Source organism: Lagopus leucura, unplaced genomic scaffold, assembly GCF_019238085.1.
Source record: "Lagopus leucura isolate 7727_CA_CO unplaced genomic scaffold, USGS_WTPT01 Super-Scaffold_100002, whole genome shotgun sequence".
NCBI classification, from domain to species: Eukaryota; Metazoa; Chordata; class Aves; order Galliformes; family Phasianidae; genus Lagopus; species Lagopus leucura.
The window spans coordinates 70,715,890-70,735,190 of record NW_024962263.1 but is presented as its reverse complement, the minus strand read 5'-3'; the positions used below and the strand labels follow the sequence as shown (position 1 = coordinate 70,735,190).

At 38.4% G+C, this 19,301-nt stretch overlaps 1 protein-coding gene across 1 annotated transcript in view; it reads right to left on the bottom strand.

The window, feature by feature from the left end:
• The window catches only part of SPAG1 (sperm associated antigen 1), a 36,965-nt gene extending 17,918 nt beyond the window's left edge, over nt 1-19,047 (bottom strand). The window contains exons 1-11 of the mRNA XM_042870216.1: nt 19,004-19,047; nt 18,502-18,643; nt 17,821-17,980; nt 16,042-16,167; nt 13,305-13,372; nt 10,904-11,022; nt 10,337-10,442; nt 8,113-8,243; nt 6,927-7,033; nt 4,543-4,705; nt 165-587 (exon numbers count right to left, since the gene is read on the bottom strand). Of these exons, the coding sequence (XP_042726150.1) occupies nt 165-587; nt 4,543-4,705; nt 6,927-7,033; nt 8,113-8,243; nt 10,337-10,442; nt 10,904-11,022; nt 13,305-13,372; nt 16,042-16,167; nt 17,821-17,980; nt 18,502-18,641 (1,543 nt within the window). The 5' untranslated portion in view covers nt 18,642-18,643; nt 19,004-19,047. The remainder of the gene's footprint in view (nt 1-164; nt 588-4,542; nt 4,706-6,926; nt 7,034-8,112; nt 8,244-10,336; nt 10,443-10,903; nt 11,023-13,304; nt 13,373-16,041; nt 16,168-17,820; nt 17,981-18,501; nt 18,644-19,003) is intronic.
• Nucleotides 19,048-19,301: the final 254 nt, after the last annotated feature.

Sequence of the window (19,301 nt, the reverse complement as noted above, 5' to 3'; positions counted from 1 at the left end):
CTCATTTTGTATTACGTGAATTATCCTCTTGTGGCAATGACTAAGTATTCACTGCACAGTAACTCGTGCCAAAAATCCAGGGATAGGCTAGGTTAGTTCATCTGCAGTTCCTTCAAATCACATAAACAACAATTCTAAATTTAAGCGTAAGGTATCACACTTACCGACACTGATGACATATTCAATTGCTTCTGAGTATTTGGGCACAGCTTCTCCAAACTGCCCACTCTTAAATAACTCATTTCCTTCACTTTTCAGTTTTGCAGCAGCTGGAGGAAGCGAAGTTGAATGGGCAGAACCAGCTGGCAGGGACCCCGCGCCATGCGATCTGGAGGACTGGCCGGCTTCAGGGTTTTCACTTGTTTGGTTGCTGTTTAAATAACCGTTGGCTTCACCTTCATGGTCTGTTTTCTGTGATTTTTTCTCCGCTGCGTCTTTTTTTAATCTGCTCTCAGTTGATTCCTTCTGCTTCTCGGTCTCTCTGCCGTCCAACTTGGAGCCACCTCCTTTGCTGTGAAACTTTTTCAGCAGGTTCCCCATCTCAGCCTTCCCCAGAGCCGCCTCGCCTCTTACTGGCAGGACAATTTCTGCAAGGAAGTTAATCAGCTGAGTTAGAGCTTGCATCATCAGAAGAAACTACTGCCATGCCAAACGAGGGGTGCACTTCCAGAGAATACAGCGCAACAAAGCTGCATTTCACAAAGACTGATTTGCCTCAAAAAGCACAGGACAGTTCCTACTTAGCAGTGATCTGTAATGAATACCAAGAAAGCATTCCTGTGAAATCGCATTTCTCCCTGCTGAGCACCAGGGAACACCCCTGTTCTGCAGTGTCAGAATGGAACAGAGCTCACCTTGGAATTAACTCTTTAAATACTGAATATTAAAATAGCAACACCGATTTTCCATGACCAAATCAAAATCTTTGCAGGTTAAAATCAGAACACGCGACCAATAAAGCAGTGATGTTACACATTTTAGAATTCTCTCCTTCCCGTAGGAGGAATAAAATTTCATACAACATTCTCAAAAAGGCTTCATTTAAACTAAGTTCAACGAGCCTTTTGTAGACAGTTCAGATCGTTCAATTTTCACCATTACCATTAATTAAAAAAAAAAAATCACAGAGTAACAGTATTGGATATTAACATACATAAATCCCTTATTCATCTGAATTATTAGCAGATTACCAATCCAGCATTCAAATACATATTTCAGTGGAAAGCCTGACTATTGAAATTACCAGTTACATTAAGGGACTTCTGCAAACATTTTCTTTTAATTATCACTTGGCACAATTAATTAAAATGCTGGATTTTCCTCTTCCCTTAACTTGATGTGCTCGCCTGCCAAACAGTTTTTCATGTCCTCCTGTATTAGAATAATTTCAAATGACTCAAACTAAACTTCTGAAGTTGATAGAATATGAAAATACATTTTTTGATGCACGAAACGTAACAAATTAAACCAAACAGGATGGGAAAGCATAAGATTTTTGAAAACAATTCATGCCATATGCAGTAGAACTACTGGAGTCTTGTTGCCTATGTATGTCAGCTTTTAGATTCTCTGCTGTCTAATAGACAAAAGCTCTGAATTCATCTCAGCCTCTTCGATTTGAAATACGTTTATTTTTCGGTAAGCTGATACTCTGCAATGGGAACGACGATACGAAAAATCTGTTCTACTTCCCCTTCCTCCATTTTTATGAAGCTTTATTATTTTTATTTGAGATTTCTGTCCAGCAAAAATGTGGCAATGCTAAACATATCAAAAAAGAATTTTAATCCACGTTAGCACTAAAAGAACCAACTTAAAATGGAAAGTTATCGAATGCCCTGAAAGGAATATTTGACATTTGTTTACACAATGGATTACATCACTTAAAATGAATTCTCAGCTACAGAAGGTATATCTCCTTCAGAGCATGGCACAAAATGAAATGGAATGCAGAATGAACAGCAAAATATCTAAGTACACTTCACAATGCATTCACCTCCTATGAAGCCAAGTAATAGTTTCAATCTTTTTTATCCATTCTGGACTAGCTATATATAAAGGCAACTGGAATCACCCTAATCTTGATAGATAAATCTTTAATAATTTTTTTATATTTTATATACATATATATAATAATATTTTTTGCTTTTGTACAACACTGTGTCAGTTAAACTATCCTGTATTACACATTCTTGCTGGAGCTGAAACTGAAATGAAACTTGGATTGTTCTAAACCAGAACACATAATGAACAAACTTCTCAAACAATTCCAGTCTCTGATTGTTTAGAAGTAGTCATAAAGAATGGAAAACAACTTACTGGTCAACATTTACACTGACCTTGTAATTGAGGGGTTTTCTTGATTTCAGGAAGTTCACTACAAATTCAATTCTAGAGTTATTTTTCAACAGTGTGTATTTTAATGTGACCTAATTTCTCACAGAGTTTTCAATAGAGCCTAAAAACGACAGTATGACCAGTACTACTAGGCATTACACAAAGTACTTCTAAGTGAGAGTTCCTTCTTCACAACATTCGCAATTCTAAAAATAAAAAAATATAAAATGTAAAAGCACACTGAAAAGAGGATTAGGGAATGCAGAATGGCAATTATAATGGTTAACAAGGTGGACAAACGTTCTCATAGAAGAGCTCATCAATAAGGCTTCTAACCACAGGGAGAATGGACACAGACACGGTCACTTACTCGAGGCCACAGTGGCAAATGAACTTTCTATTACAGTGAAAGCATGATCACAGACATATTATATCCACTTAATAAAATTTGTTTAGAAAATCAACAAGAGAAACTCAAAGAGTGTTATCAACTATTTGTTTTGGAAGGCTGTCAATCAGTCACTGTGAGGATACCTCCTTTTACTTAAGGGCATAAGTCATTACTTCAGAGGAACAACTCTACCTGGTCAAGATCAGCAGAACACAGTGTGTAATTCATCCACAGTACGTAATTCATCTGCAGAGACATTGTTTTCCCGACCAAATCCTAAACAACATCCCCCCATGAAGAACAATTTTGTTAAAGAAAACAAGGTCACAAGATAGAAGACTGATATATGAGGATGTTCTTCAATCTAAGAATGGTTCCAAATCATGTTAGAGACACCTGATTGGTACTGTCATAATGACAAGGACCTTAAGCTGGTACTAGCAAGTAAATTTAATATCACATAGAAAGTAAATCTAGACGATTAAGATGCTTAATCTACTTACTGCTATTGACAGAAGATATCAAATTTATTCAGTAATTAAATTGACTTCATATTTGTTTCCAGATGTACTTTAAAACAAACTTGAAACTTTAAAACTACAAAGCTACACAGATGTTTAGGGGCCTGGAGCATCTCCTGCACAAAGAAAAGCTGAGAGCCCTGGGGCTGTTCAGCCTGCAGAAGGGGAGGCTAAGATGTGATCTCATCACTGTTTGTAAATATCTGAAGTGCAGGAGTGAAGTGGACGGGGCCAGACTTCTGTGGTGCCCAGCGACAGGACGAGGGGCAACAGACACAAACTGGAACACAAGAAGTTCTGTACAAACACAAGGATGAAATTCATTACTGTGAGGGTGACAGAGCAGTGGGACAGACAGGCTCCCCAGAGGGGCTGTGGACTCTCCTTCTCTGGAGGTATTCAAAGCCCATTTGGATACTGTCACTTGAGATCTACTGTAGGCATCCTGCTGTAGCAGGGGATTGGACTGGACGATGTCCAGAGACGATCCAGCCCCAACAATTCCGTGTGATTTTCCGTTTCTGTGTGAAAGTACACAGTAATCTATGAAGATGCTTGCCACCTTAATCTCAAATAAACTTAAATAGATAACATGAACACACATGACACTGATGTCAGTCGACAAACTTCCCTATGTTTAAAAGCCTAACCTTTCATCAGATGAGAGATGGGAGTCTTCCTGTGAAACTAAAAGACACTTAGTCATCTGAATACTGCCAATGGAAAGCAACCCCCAGTTAACTGATGTGTAGGGCTAGGGATATGATCCATCCTTTCTTCCAAGGTATTTGCTGAGAAGACTTAGTGGATAACAACTGATTTTGAGGATATATTCTCCCTAAACTCTTGTGCAAATAGTGCATTATTAAATCAGCCTTTACAGTCTGTAATTCGCATGTAAGTAGAACATTTGTGTAACTGAAAAAACAACAGACAATTAATTTCAAGGTACAGAGTTACATAGGCTGTGGAAAACAGAAAAGCCACGGCTGTCTTGCCAAATTACCTTAAAGTACCAATAAAAAGTGTGGAAACCAACCCAAAGATGTTTTTCTGTGGCATGCTGGAGCCCAGACATGCAGCTGAACCCCAAACAACTTGACAGCACAAGTCTCAATGGCTGTTGTTGCCTTACTTTCTCCTGAAGCCAAGAGTTCCAACTATGCCAGCAGCCTCACCTCAGCAGTGCTGCAGTTAATCACACCCCAATACATTCAGGCCTACTTTAAGCAGTGAATGTAATTTTAATCTTTTTCTTCAGGCTGAAATTAATAGGAAATGATATGACATTACTTCTATCTCTGCTGCTTCTTCCACATTCTTCTGCATTTTCCCCTCTTTCTTCATCACCTTCCGAATCCTCTATATCTTGAATAAGTATTCTTTTTCCTCTGCCTTCATTCTTAGATCCAGGCTTTAATTCTTTCAGTTTCTTTTCAATCTCTAGCAGATTTTTCTGCAATAGAAAAATAAACAGTAACAGCAAAAGCCTTTATTTCTAGAAAATGCATTCTGTTAAGTAATATACAAAAGATCCTGAAGAATTATCCAGATAGATGTTATCAATATAAAACCAGAGAAAATAAACATGACTTTTCAGTCAGTATCAAAATCATGATTAACACTGAATTTCTGCCTCTTTGAAACTCAGAATAAAGCACCTAAGTAAATATGTATCTTTCTTTTCTTAAGCGTAACCAAATAGCTGAATAAACATATCATGCTATGATGATATCGGGCATGGTCTACTCAGAAAAGCCACACTGAAAATAGGCTTTGTAGAGCCTCTGAAAAAGTCTAAAACCAGATTATCAGTGCTTATGCTATGGAGAACTCCGTGTCTGATGGATATTTGATGGACTGATGTAACCGACAGAAATAGAACCACAAGAGGTAACAACTTCTTAGCAGTGTAGCAGGACACTGCTGAACAATGAAAAATTTTGTTTCTCTTGTAACATCTACAAATTAGACAGAAGGTTTCTCATTCCTTAAATATTTTTGGATTAGTAAAAAAAAAAAAAAGCCCCAACAACACTTAACACTTTCAGAACAGAGTAAATACACCTAATATTAAGCACCTTCTGGTTTTGTATTCAGTGCTGTACAAAGAAGTGCTGTTTCAGTACTCACTTCAACAAGAAAAAGATAAACAAGGACAGGAAAAAGCCAACATTCATTGAAAAATTCCTGTTACTGACATGCAATGTACCTTTCTTTCAGTGACTCTGCATTTAAACATTCATGTTGTTTGTGTTCTACATGCTGTTTAGCTCAAGAGGGTTTTGAGGATCCTTCTAGTAAAAAGGAACTGAAAAACACGTCCTGCCAAGCACTGTATCACCTCTAGGTGTCTCAACCAAGGCAGAAGAGCTGGCACAGATAAGGACAAAGAACCGACATTGTTTCAGCAACGAGAAGCATTACTTATCTGAGTTACCACTGCTTTTGGATCTCTGAAGAGCATATTCACAATGAATACCATTATCAGAAGTCTCAGCACAGCCTTTGCACAAAGACTTCTGAGGAGTTTGTCAGTATAGACTGAGAAGTTCAGTGTTATAAAGGGTAAAACAAAAAGCAAAAGAGCTCTTTTAGCAGTCAAGACAAATGTGTTTGAAAAGATAAAGAAGCAGGTAAGTAGATTCATTGGTTGATGCGAACTCTGGAGCTAGTCACACTATTAATGTGAACTGTTCTTGCTAGGAGGTTATCTGCAAGAACAGGCATGAATGCAAAGGTCGTTAATTTGACATATAGGCTTAGATCTCTCTGACTTTTCTGGTGGAAGCAATAGCAGTGGTCAAGTAACTCCACAGAAAGAAGCAATCAGCAAGCTGCTAGCGTTTTAGAATGTGCCAACAGTAAGAACCAAATAGAATTCACGTGATGAGACAATTCCCCAAAACTGAGGAGTAGCAGCATGATGGACAAGCCAATTACAGCTTAGTATCAAAATTGCCCAGTACTGAAAACTCTCAGGGCAGGTGGTATCCATATTCAAAGCCGTAAATCACTCGTAAGAAAATACCAATGAAATGACAAGAACCAATCTTGTCCTAAGTAGCTGAAGTAGTAGTTGTACAAGGACCACATCCTGACACTGAGCTTCCAAATAAAGCATCCTGCTCTCCTAGGTGCCTATTCATAAAGTATGCAAGGTTGGTTTGTTTGTTTTTTCCCAGCCTGCAGACGAGAAATGAGATTCATAACATTGAACACAATGAAGTAAAGACAGAACTTAGGTCTTCTCCTTTCAGGTTAGCTTTACCACCGCAACAATAAAATGTCTGGCATCTCTTTTGAATTCTTCTTGTGAATTACATATCAAAGTGTTCAAGTGTATTTATCCCAATGGATCTTTTCGACAGAAATTTTAGCCAATGCACTAACACTGTGAGCCTGTTCAGCAGCTATATGCCAGGCACCTGGATTACTTTAATACAAAAGACGTCAGCACCTACAGGTTCTCACAACTAAGTACGAGAAGATTTGGTCACATTCAGGTACCAACTTTCTACCACAAGCACCTAAGTGCTCTTGGGAAACTCATCACTGGCACAGTAGATAATTGTGTCCTCAAACTTAAGATTCAAATCAAATAATATAAATGATAAGCACTATTCTGCAACTGCCTACAACGTTTTTCAAGTCATATGCAAGTCACTTATCTTTACCTTAGCTACAGCATTTTCTGGTTCAATGCACAGAACTGTGTTCAGATCTCTCATAGCTGCCTGGTAATTCTTCAGCTGATTGTAAACAGTGGCACGGCGCAATAGAGCTACAAAGGAACAGCATGTATTACATAATTTTTTAAAGCATAAAGTGAAAAATTATTCATTATTTTTCTATAAATATGAAGTGTAGAACAATTTTAAAGTTTACTGCATTTGCTTCATAATGAGTGGCTTACTGATTCTCTTCACTGTTTTTAGCAATCTGATTTCACGACATCTTTTGAGATAGGAATCATGACTTGTGAATCATAGAATCACCAAGATTTGAAAAGACCTCAAATATCATCCAGTCCAACCATCCACCTACCACCAATATTTCCCACCAAGCCATGTCCCTCAGTGCTACATCTACATGTTTCTTGAACACATCCAGAGATGGTGACCCTATCATCTCCCCAGGCAGCATATTCCAGTGTCTGACCACTCTTCTGGAGAAGAAATTTTTCCTAATATCCAACCTGAACCTCCCCTGGAGGAACTTGAGGCTGTTCCCTCTCGTCCCATTGCCAGTTACTCGGGAGAAGAGGCCGACCCCTGCCTCACCACAACCTCCTTTCAGACAGTTGTAGAGACCAATAAGATCTCCTCTGAGCCTCCTCTTCTCCAGACTGAACAATCCCAGCTCCTTCAGCTGCTCCTCACAGGACGTGTTCCAGACCCCTCACCAGCTTCACTGTGAAGCATCTTTTCATGTTTTTCCAATTTGTCCACTCCTCACGTGCAAATACAGTTAGCTGCACTCAAGCCTTTACCTTAAGAAAGGATTAAACCAGCAACTTGCATTGTTTTCATGTTGCTTTTAAGATAATTAATGCTTCAGTATAGGTACTATGTAAACAACTGCACAAATATAAGAGGGTATATACTTATGATATAAAAAACAGAAGTTAGCTCCACACTGTTGCATAGGAATAGCCATCACGGAACAACAGAGTAGACTGCTTAAAACTTCTCTGACTCCCAAAATACTGCTGAAATTACTTTGGGAATCTAATTTCCTTCTTCTTCATACTTGGAACTCCACTCAGTGAAAGCAACTAACAACATGAATGAATACCAGTAACAATTTTATTTGCTAGGAATAAAATGATACGTAGAATGACACATTTATATTTAACTCTACCTTTTACATTGCCAGGTTCCATATCTAGCACCTTCTCACAATCCTGCAAAGCACTGTCCCAATCTTGAAGTTTGATTTCTGCTTGAGCTTTGTTATTGTATGCAGCTACAGTGGGTAGCACAGATATACTCCTGCAAAAGAGTATTGATCATGCTGGGCCCATCATTAGGAAGTCTGAATATAGAAACAATGTACTATTGGAATCTGTAAACAGTATTGTTACAACATTAATGCTGATACTAATTTAATCAAAGTGGTTAGGGACTTCTCGCAACAACAGGGACAATAATCCACCAACTATGTTTACTATCTTCAGGGCTCCCACTGCTCATCCATATAGATTCAAGCCAAACTGTCAAATGATACCTTTAGAGTATCAAAAATCATAGAATCAATTAGGTTGGAAAAGACCTTCAAGATCACCAAATCCAGCCATCAACCTGACCTACCTAACAGTCTCATCATTAAACCAGTGGGGCAGCCTGTTCCAATGCTTGCTCACCCTCTCCATGGATAAATAACTCCTAGCACCCAATCTAAACCTTCCCTGGAGCAACTTGAGATCATTTCCTCTTGCCCTACCACATATCACCCGAGAAAAGAGACCAACACCCACTTCGCTGCAACCTTCCTTTCAGGTAGCTGCAGAGAATGAAGTTTCCCCCCACCCTCCTTTTCTCCAGATGAAACAGTGCCATTTCCTCAGTCACAAGGGAGTGTAAGTCCTGTTTCTAGTCCCTTTACCAGCTTCACTGCTGTTCTCTGCACATGCTGGAGCAACTCCGTGTCCTTCTTGTAATGATGGGCCCAAAACTGAACACAATATTCAAAATGCAGTTTCACCTGTGCTTCATACAAATGGACAATCACTTCTCTAGTCCTGCTACCTACACTATTTCTGTTACAGGCTAAGATGTTACTGGCCTTTTGGGTCACCTTGGCTGCAGCAGCCATGACACAGTAGAGTTTAAGATTCTCGAAGCAAGCAACAGTATCCTTATGGCCAAATAGGTAAAATGTGGACTACCTAAGTGGGCAATAAAGTAGAAAGAAAACTAACTGGACTGTTGAGCTTGAAGAAGTGTGACAAGACATATGAAGTCCAACTGGCGACCAGTTACTAGAGGCCCCCCTGCAGGACCAATACAATTTAACACCACCATCTCTAAGATGGAACAGAAGGCGCTCCCAGGAAGCTCCTCGCTGATACACAGTTGCAGGGGGAATAGTCCATAATACAGCAGAGAGCTGAACTCCAGACAAGAAAGGCTTCAACAAGCCAGAGAAACAAGTTGACAAACTTCACAGTAAGCACAAAAAAACCCCCCAAGAAACAACAGCAAATGCAAAATCCTGGACCACAAATAGAATACAGCACTAATAAAGGCAAGATTCAGTTGGCACTTTTTTAATCCAGTGCCTACATAAGTTGTGGTTTAAGCTGAGCACCACACCGTTGTTCTCTCCCTCCCTTCTCTCCCAGCAGGATGGGGGAGAGGATCCAGAAAAACAAAGTAGAACTCATGGGCTGAGATAAAACTAATTACTAAGATAGAGAAACGGATAACAGTTATGACATATGCACACACATATATATAAATGTTTATAATAGGTGATGCACAAGCAATTGTTCACAATCTCCCAACCCATGCCCAGTTAGCCTATGAGCAGCAGAAGAGAGCAAGATGAACTCCCATCCCTTCCAAAACACCTTCTGCTTGATGCCATATGGCATGGAATATCCCTTTGGCCTGTTAAAGCCAGCTGTCCTCATTCTGTTCCTTCCCAGCTCTGTGGGCCCTTTGATGAGAATGGCCTTGGCTCTGTACAACACTGCTTAGCAGCAGCTATAAACACTGGTGAATTATCAGCATTGTTCTTCTCCTAGAACCAAAACACAGCATCCTGCCAGACAATTCTGTCCCAGCTGAAACTGAGATGATATGCTTTTCCTTGGACTGCTACTAATTACACAGTTATGCTTGTCACACACAATTATTTTTCTTTCTCCTAAGCACAGGTTATTAAGTCAGTTTTTAAAAATAAATCTATCTGATCTATCTTCTCGATAAATAAAAATTAGAATCAGGATGCAACAGTGCTATATGGATTCTTCTTTAAAATCCTTTCACCCTGTTGAAAATAATCTAATTGTCACCATAGCTATCAAAACAATGCTCACAGGTAAATGTTATTAAAATAAAGGAACGAGCTGCTTACTCACCGAGTGTAATATGTCACTGCTTCCACATAATCCCCACTGGCAAAGGCTTCATTGCCCTTTTCTTTTTCCCGAGTAGCAATAAAGATCTTCTCTTTCTTTGTCATGCCTATAAGAAGGTATTTATACTTGTTACAACCACCAGTTTGCACAGATGCAACCAAAATACTGTCAGCTAAAATACTTTGAATGTTATATTCATTATTTTTAAAAGAACCTGAATTATAAAAAGACAGAATTGCCTTATAATTTCTATAATAAAAACCTAGATCCCTCTGATGACACATTCTGAACACAAGATGAATTGGTTAACCTCTAGCAGTGGATCATAGCAGCAGAAGTGTGCTTTATATTTTAACTTAGCTCTCTCAACCTAAGCACATTAAAATATTTTAAGCAATTATTAAGACAACGATATTATATTTTTAAACATGAACTTCTACGAAATTTTAGCAACTCTAGGTACTGAAAAATAAAGACATCTCTATAATACAATTTGATTTGTATTCACATTTGACAACAGAGTACTACAGTCAATGAAAATTAAAAAATATGCTTCTAGGACATTACCAGTTGTGTTTATTTTCTTTTCAATTAGAGGTAGACTCGGTCTAATAGAGAATCTTGCTTTTGAGTTATTTTCTTCACTGCTTTCATCAATTTTAGAACACTCCTTTTCCACATCGAACCTTAAGTTAACACAAATAACAAATACAACAATGTTGCAGAAGAAAAGTCCTCTATTTTCAGAACGGCGTGCAGTATTTCCATTATAAACCAAAGCTAAGCAGGCATAAAGGCAGTGATCAATTACTCATTACTTGTTAGGTAAAAGATGTCTAGTCTTACCTCCTTTCCTTGTGTTATTGTTTGTTTCTCCCATATCTATGTGCACATACATACATACAAATATACATACGTACATATATGTACACACAGGTGCAAAAATGTATGTAAACATACATACATTTAAACAATAAACAACAAATATTCCTTCATCCTCCCTTCTTGTTTAAAACAAACAAAACCAAGTAACTAAAAATCAGCAAAATATCTGCCTCCCCTCCTCACCACCTCCAAATAAAGGCAGGTGAAATTTATGAAAACTGCATCTTCAGGTTCAATTCCAGTCCTGTCAAATATCTGTATTAACCTTTATTGAAAACACTGAATACACAGCTTCAATGTGACTAACAGCATAAACTTGAGAGAGGTTTCCAAACAGTCTCAGATATTTCTAAGGTTACTCTGAGGTAGCTTCTGAAAAGTGCTTAGGAATTTATACTGAATAAACATTGCTGCTGTAATCCTACAAAACAAATACATAATAACCAATTCCTACGCTACACCGCTTCTCTATTTCTGACTCAATGGAAAATAGCTTTGTTTTTCACAATAATCTCAACAACCTGAATAATTTATTTCTAAAATGGGACATCATTCAGAAAAATTACTCAATTCAAAACCTCTTCAGGTAAGACTAACTGTGCTCCCTTTTAAATCTGATCTTTCACTACTTTCACTTTTTCATTATAAATTAATTACACTTCAAAACAATGATTTTTAAATAAGTAAAAACTTTCTTGTTCAGGGATAGTCTAAACAACTTCTGCTTCAGTGTACCCACATAATCTAAACTATTTCCTATATACAGGAAAATCCACTATTATCAGCATGTTAAAGGACAAATAATACATATACATAAAATTGCAAGTAATATTAAAAAATGATTACTTCAAATGATACAGAGTAAAAAAGGATGAAAAATAAATTGTTGCAGAAATGATTTTGATAACCTGCTTATTTAACCACCTTTGAGCAGGAAGGCCACAGTTTTTGGAGTGCATATTCATGACAAGGGCTTGGAGAATGTGCCCTACAGGGAGCAATGAAGGAACTGGGGCTGTTTAGTCTGGGGAAAAGGAGGCTGAGGGGAGACCTTATTGCTCTCTCCCAGTACCTAAAAGGTGCTTACAGCAAAAGCAGGGTTGGTCTCTTCTCACTGGTGACAGGTGACAGGATGAGGGTAAATGGCCTCAAGTTGTGCCAGGGTAAGTTTAGGTTGGATATCAGGAAACACCTCTTTACAGAAGGGTTGTTAAGCACTGGAATAGGCTCCCCAGGGAGGTGGTTGAGTCACCATCTCTGGATGTGTTTAAAAACCATTTGGATGTGGTGCTCAGGGATGTGGTTTAACAGAATGTTGTTAGTTAGGGTAGTATGGTTAGGTCATGGTTGGACTCGATGATCTTCAAGGTCTTTTCCAACCTGAGCAACTCAATGATTCTGAGATTCTATGACAATATACTACATGCAAGTCTTAAGCAGACAGGATTTCTGTAGAGTTTTTTTGGTGGCAGAGTGAGATATTAAAAATTTTCATCAACAACCTTACTGTCTCTAGATTAAGCTCCCCACCAAGAGCACTGGAAATATCTTCAGTCTGATTCTATGACTCTGTGATCCTACAGCACCATTTAAAGAGCTGCAGGGAAGCTGGTACTGTCCATAACACAGAAGTGTACCTCTTTCACATTCAATAATTTGGGGACATCAATCTGTGATGTGTCACCATTATTTTATTTTGAAAATGTGATAAATTAAGCTATCTTTAATTTCCTGCTTTAGGTACCTCCATAGGCTTTATATTTTTAATGTTAAAAAAAAAAGAAGAAATATTAAACGAAATCACATTTTATTTGTATTTTTCTGTTGACTCATTATATTTCACACCACTTGGATAGAAGAAATACCGACTAACTTCCTTTCAGTTGGTAGCACCACAGTGCATCATTTGCAATTTAACAGAACTGTTATGAAAAACCTAAGTTTCACTGAAGCAGTTTCCTGAAAAACTAACCTTAATACTGGACAATGCTTTTAAAAAACCAAACAAACCACTGTGTTTCATTATAAAGTAAGTAAGAGTTAATCAAAATTAAAATATAAAAATATAAAGGATTTGACATACTTATCCCATTCACTGTAATCCCGTGGTACATTTTTCTTATTTCTTTGTTTGTTTTGGAACTTTTCATTCTGAAAAAGAAACAGCCAGCCTATAAGATAATTTCCAAAAGAAAAAACACACTTTTTTTTTCTGTAATAGATATCCCTATTAATTAACAGTCATGACTAATTTCAGCACAGTCTTGAATATTTAATTTGTGTAGCTTTAATGAACATCTTTATGCATTTGTAATCAGACTTTCTCTGCACTGCCCTGTTACACATCCTGTTATCCATGAGGCACTAGATAAATTTTTTCACACAGGACACTGCTCTTTCTAAAAAGTATACTGAATTGCCATCTTCCAAACTGTATTTTCAACACAGCAAGGAACTTTATTTACTCTTGGGAAACTCTGCCTCTGTAATGAGATGTTTAATGCTAAGATTGAATCACTAACCTCATTTTAGGCTTGCCATTCCCAAGAGAATGCAATGCACAGTTTCTCAGAGCCTCTGGAGGCTTCCAAACAAGCATAAAATGGACATTTGCTTTGACTTTTAGATAGCATCTTTATACTTCTTTGACTCATTCCAACTGAGCTAATTTCCAAGATGATTTATGCTCATTCTTACTTTTAGACAAGGTCCACCACTGGTATTTGCCTCACCTAGAATTTATCCTTAGGATAATTTATCCTTCAACAATCCACCACAATAACTGACTCACCTGGCATATATTGCAACCCATCTCCTATCCCAGTGGAACATATTTCCATAGCTGTCACCTTTGGCATCTTTTCCCCCTTTGCCAGACCGTTTCTGATACGTCTCTCCCTGCTTGTTGACTCCAACATTCAACAAGGTGTGGTTCCAAACAGGATTCCATTGTGGAACATCCAGTTCAAAACACTCCCATGTATCCTTTGCTGTTTGTTCAACTCTCCTCTTACCTTTGCAATCCATCTCTCACCAAGTTAGACCAGTGTAATTGTTTGTAGGATTGCAGATTTACAATTATGTGGGTTCAAACAATTTGATAGAGATTGAAGTGCAACCCCTAAACATCTGTACCAGTGCAAGCGACACGCGATAAACTGAACCAAGGAAACCAGCAGCAGCAACCTCTTAAACTAGATTTACCGGTGGTGGCACTGTTACAAGGAAATACTTCCGCAGTTGAATATAAGCACCTCAATTTACATAATGCAAATGTGTGCCTTCCTATAAACACTTGCAGCTATCTATAATGCTAGGTTACATAAACTTTTGTAGTATGTGACTCCAGAATTACACATAATGTTCTCAGTTGTTCAAGAAGCTAGACAAAACGACAAACACGTTTAGTGATTAATGCATGTTTGGAGAAGGTAACCTAAATACGGCTTCCTAGAAAATGACATCATTATGTATGCATTCTGTACGTTACAAACTTCTTTTCAAATGTAAGTACATTGTTTAAATGAGCATATAGTTAAACTCAGAAGAAAACTCATGACGTATTACACACAAATGCAACTTTAATACAGCAAGAGAACTACAATGTGTCCTTTAATGGAATACAGCAGAAGTGTTGATGCAAAATTTCAAAAATCCTTAACATGCTACGTCTCAAATTCTTGAGGTCATTGTAACCAAACCATGGCTACAGCAGAGTCAGGAATTTCTCGTTTGTTCTCATCCAAGAGCCTCTCAGGAAAAGGTTATGCTTGCATGCTGTGTTAACTTTTCTCTGGTACTTGGTATTATAGGCAGAAAACTAAAAAAATCCTCTGCCACTGTCATGTTTCTTGCTAGAACTCTCAACGCATAGATCCCACAGAGTCTGTAGCTCAGTGAATAATTTTTGAACCAAAAAATGGAGCTCAGATTGGATTTAGTTCAGATGCAAAAACTTGTCCTTGGATATCTGCTGGGTCCCTTGTGATAGAAGTTACTATTCTGAGCCAGCTAACCAGTATTCTTTTTCAATTTGGAATATCCAAAATAATACAAGGGCTGTATAGATAACATCACAGAGGAGTTTCCTAAAACAAAACTTGCAATGTGTGTTGCACGTCCTGCACTGTAATACTGCGTTTGGCAAAGAACCTACATCTGCTGAAATCTCATCCACACTGCTTAATGGAAGTGAATACTTCTAAGCCCATACTTCTAGAATGTGGTTTAGTTCTGTCCTGGAGAAAGTGAGCAAAACTAATGATTAAGCAACGTGGACAATCAGAAACAGAAATAATCAAGCTGTCTTCCTGATCCTCTTTTATTTTGCAGTATATATGTAACCTCAAAATCCAAGGCAGTGTGAAAAAGAAACAGGATTATTAATACAGAAACTTCTGTATTATGTAAGAGAGGAAAATTCTGTTATAAAGCTCACTCTTCATTCATTTGTAGAAAATATGTCCCATGACTCCACACCAGTAAAAAAAAAAAAACACCTGCAAAATAAACCTAGTATACACCGTTTAACACTACTGAAACATGAACTGTACATAGAAAAGGGTGTTTAAGATTTGCTTCAGAAATTAACTCTTTATCCAGATTAAAAGATAATTACAAGATGCATGCTAGTATGTAAGAGGCAGCTTTGTTTAAGCATTGGTCTCTTACGAGACAGCTTAAAGGGTTTTATTTTCTGGTTAATAAAATAAATCTAGAGGTTCAAGGGATAGAAGTTCTTAAAATCTGAATTTACTGATCTTAGAAAGACATAATTAACATACTTATGTAAAAATACTGTTTTAGAAAATTGGAGATACCTGGAAAGCAGGAAGACAGCTGCTGGAACAACGAACAGGAGGCAAGTTATCTTGTCCTTCATGCAATGTGCCTGTTTTCAAAACCTGTGGCTTATTATCATCTTCATTCATTTCTGCCACCCAGCTCTGAAAATAAGTAAGAATCCATACCAACAAAGCTGTACAACAGATACACATCATAGTCTACAATGACCCTGCAACTATCCTTACAATACAAAGCTCTTAATAAGGAAAAGCAATTCAGAGGAAGATTAAAAATAAAGCTTAAAATCAAGCTTAAAAAGCTTAAACATAAGCTTAAGTTCCTTAAATTAAAGGGTTATTTCTGTTCATAACTTTGCCAATTCTAGAAAACTTAATGATGAACAGAGTACAAGTACACCTTCCTTTATTATCTTTTAGAGTCCAAAAAGGGGAACCATTATAAAGAGAAACATGCAAAAATAAAAGCAGAAGTGCTTCTAATCATTCAGAAGCACTTGGAGAATCATCCTTAAAAGACTGGAAACAAATAGTCTCAAAAAGAAATTGCATAATTTGATTAGAACATGCTATGAACAAAGTTGCCTCTAACCCTTCAGATTCAGAAAGCAACAAAAAGCATTCACCCGTCTTTTCATATAATGTATTTAAAAATAGTTTTGCCTAGTTTCTCATAAGATTAGTTTTGCTGCTTCACTTTCTCCTACATCATTCAAAGCATGTTTGTTTCTGGGCCATAAAAAGCATTACTTCACTACTTAAGGAGCGTGGCCACCAGGTCGAGGGAGGTGATCCTCCCCCTCTACTCTGCCCTTGTCAGGCCTCACTTGGAGTACTCTGCCCAGGTCTGGGCTCCCCAGTACAAAAAAGACAGTGATCTCCTGGAGAGAGACCAGCAGAGGGCCACAAAGATGATAAAGGGCCTGAAGCATCTCTCCTTTGAGGAAAGGCGGGGTTATCTGGGTCTGTTCAGCCTTGAGAAAAGAAGCCTGAGAGGGAACCTTATTAATGTTTATAAATACCTTAAGTGTGGGACAATGCCTAAGCTCTTTTCAGTGGTCTGTGTTGACAGGACAAGGGGAAATGGCCATAAACTGGAGCATAGGAAGTTCTGCACAGTGAGGGTGACAGAGCACAGTAACGGGCTGCCCAGGGAGGTTGTGGACTCTTCTGGAGATATTCAAATCCTGCCTGGATGCCTACGTGTGCAGCTTACTGTAAGGATCCTGTTTTGGCAAGGAGGCTGGACTCGATGATCTCTGGAGGTCCCTTCCAGCCCCTACAATTCTGTGATTCTGTAATGTACACATCTGGATTTTCTATCACAGGCAAGACATGCTACTGAGGAATGACACTACAAGAGATTCTGTTTTTCAGATAAAATAATATAATCTAAAATGCTAATGCCCATCTAGACCTCTTCAATATTTTCAGTTGGAGAAAGAGATCTTCAGTTCCTACACTGAACAGTATAGAAAAGTCATCTGCTCTTTCATGAACAGATTGTGGAAAGTGCTTTTCCTATACGCAGTTTGCACTTGTTTTGAGCTTTTTCAAATGAATAACAAAAAACAAATATGTTCTGTAGAGTTATAACGGGTATTAAAGATTCATTAGCATTATCTCAATAAATATTAAAAAAGAAAACCACAAAAGAACCTTTCTATCATTTCCTCACCTCAGTTAATCAAATAATCACTTTGTACTTAATCACAAGATGAGGTTGAACAACCACTCACGACTGATAAAACAAAGAGATTACATTACTGACCACTATAAATTAGAGTCATACTGTACCATCAGTTCATCATTAATTGTTTCCCATTCTTCAGCTGTAAAATCAGCTGCTGTAGCTGCAGGTTTATCTTTTCTGAGAACTCTGCTCCCTGGAGCTAAATGTTCAATACGCTTTTCACAAAACAATGTCAGGTCAGGATAACATCCCTCTTCACCAGACCTTTGAAATGAACACATGTGTAAGTTACACAAGAGAACTAAATTATGCTGCACTCCCCACAAACGTCCCTATTTTTCTGTATACAGTGACTATAGAGTGCTGTTTTCCTGTTGCAACTGAAATCTATCACCCCTTGATTTTGATCAGAAAATTTCAGTTAAGCACTTCCCAGCAGACATACAAACACAGTTCCAGTTGCTCATAAAAAATGTCACTGTAATTTTCAGCAACAGTGGAACAGGCATAGCACTTGATATTGCCACAAATAGGAAAGATGTGCTTCTGTAAAAACGCAGTAGCAAAATTTGAGAAAAAGCTGGCATGATTTATCAAACCTCTTTCATGGGTTAAATGAGGACTTGAATTTCTAACTCTCCATTTAATCATCTGGACACTTTTAACACAATTACTTTCACAGTGCATTTTAATTTCAAGTTTTTAAAAGGGAAAGTCACAAAGAGATCAAGAGAAGTCGAATGGGAATACAATTAGTAACAAAGTTTAGAAAAGATAACATTTACCTTAGTACCTTGAGAATCTTTTCCAGGTGTTGAACGTCTGTACATTTTTCAATGAACTTGTAGTCGAGATGACCAATAGGTATTTGATATGTTTTAGTAGTTCCTTGATCCAGCGAATACATTACTGACTCATCACCCATAACTAAACATTAAAAGAAAAAAAATCTCCGGGCACTTAGATGTATTTTGAAGCGATGCTAATTTAAGGAATAGCCGTGTTTACGCCACAAAGTACCATCTGCGGTAGAATTATTGCTACAAAAGAAAAATTTCCGATTTCGAGACCTGATAACACAATTTGCTCTTCTCAGAGGTCTACAGAGAGAAGCAGCAATCACAACATAGCAACCGTTGCTATGTACAACATGGCGGCCGGCGGCGCGGAGGTGATCGACAGAGAAGGCGCGGGAACCCACACAGCCACCTCCTTGCGAGGCGCCCGCAGAGCCCCGCCGGCTCTGTGCGGAGGTAACGGCGCTGCACGACGGCCCTCGACACCCACCTGTCTGAGCGCCGAACAGCCCTGGCCTTCACCGTGGACGCTCGCCTCGTCTGCGCATGCGCAACGGAGCGATGGAGAAGGAGAGCTGCGCGGCGGTGTAGGGCGGGGATAGGAGGCGCCTCCCGCGCACAGGCTGAGGGGTGCGGCGAGCCCTGGCAGCGCACGGTCTCTAGACTTGCAGCGCTGCAGCGTTCTGGCTATTAGAAACGCGTCCCACTGTTTTAATTTATATTTTAGTAAATATAATTTCCAGCATTGTACTGATAAACGAAGAGGTTCTTTGGTCTTAAAAATGATT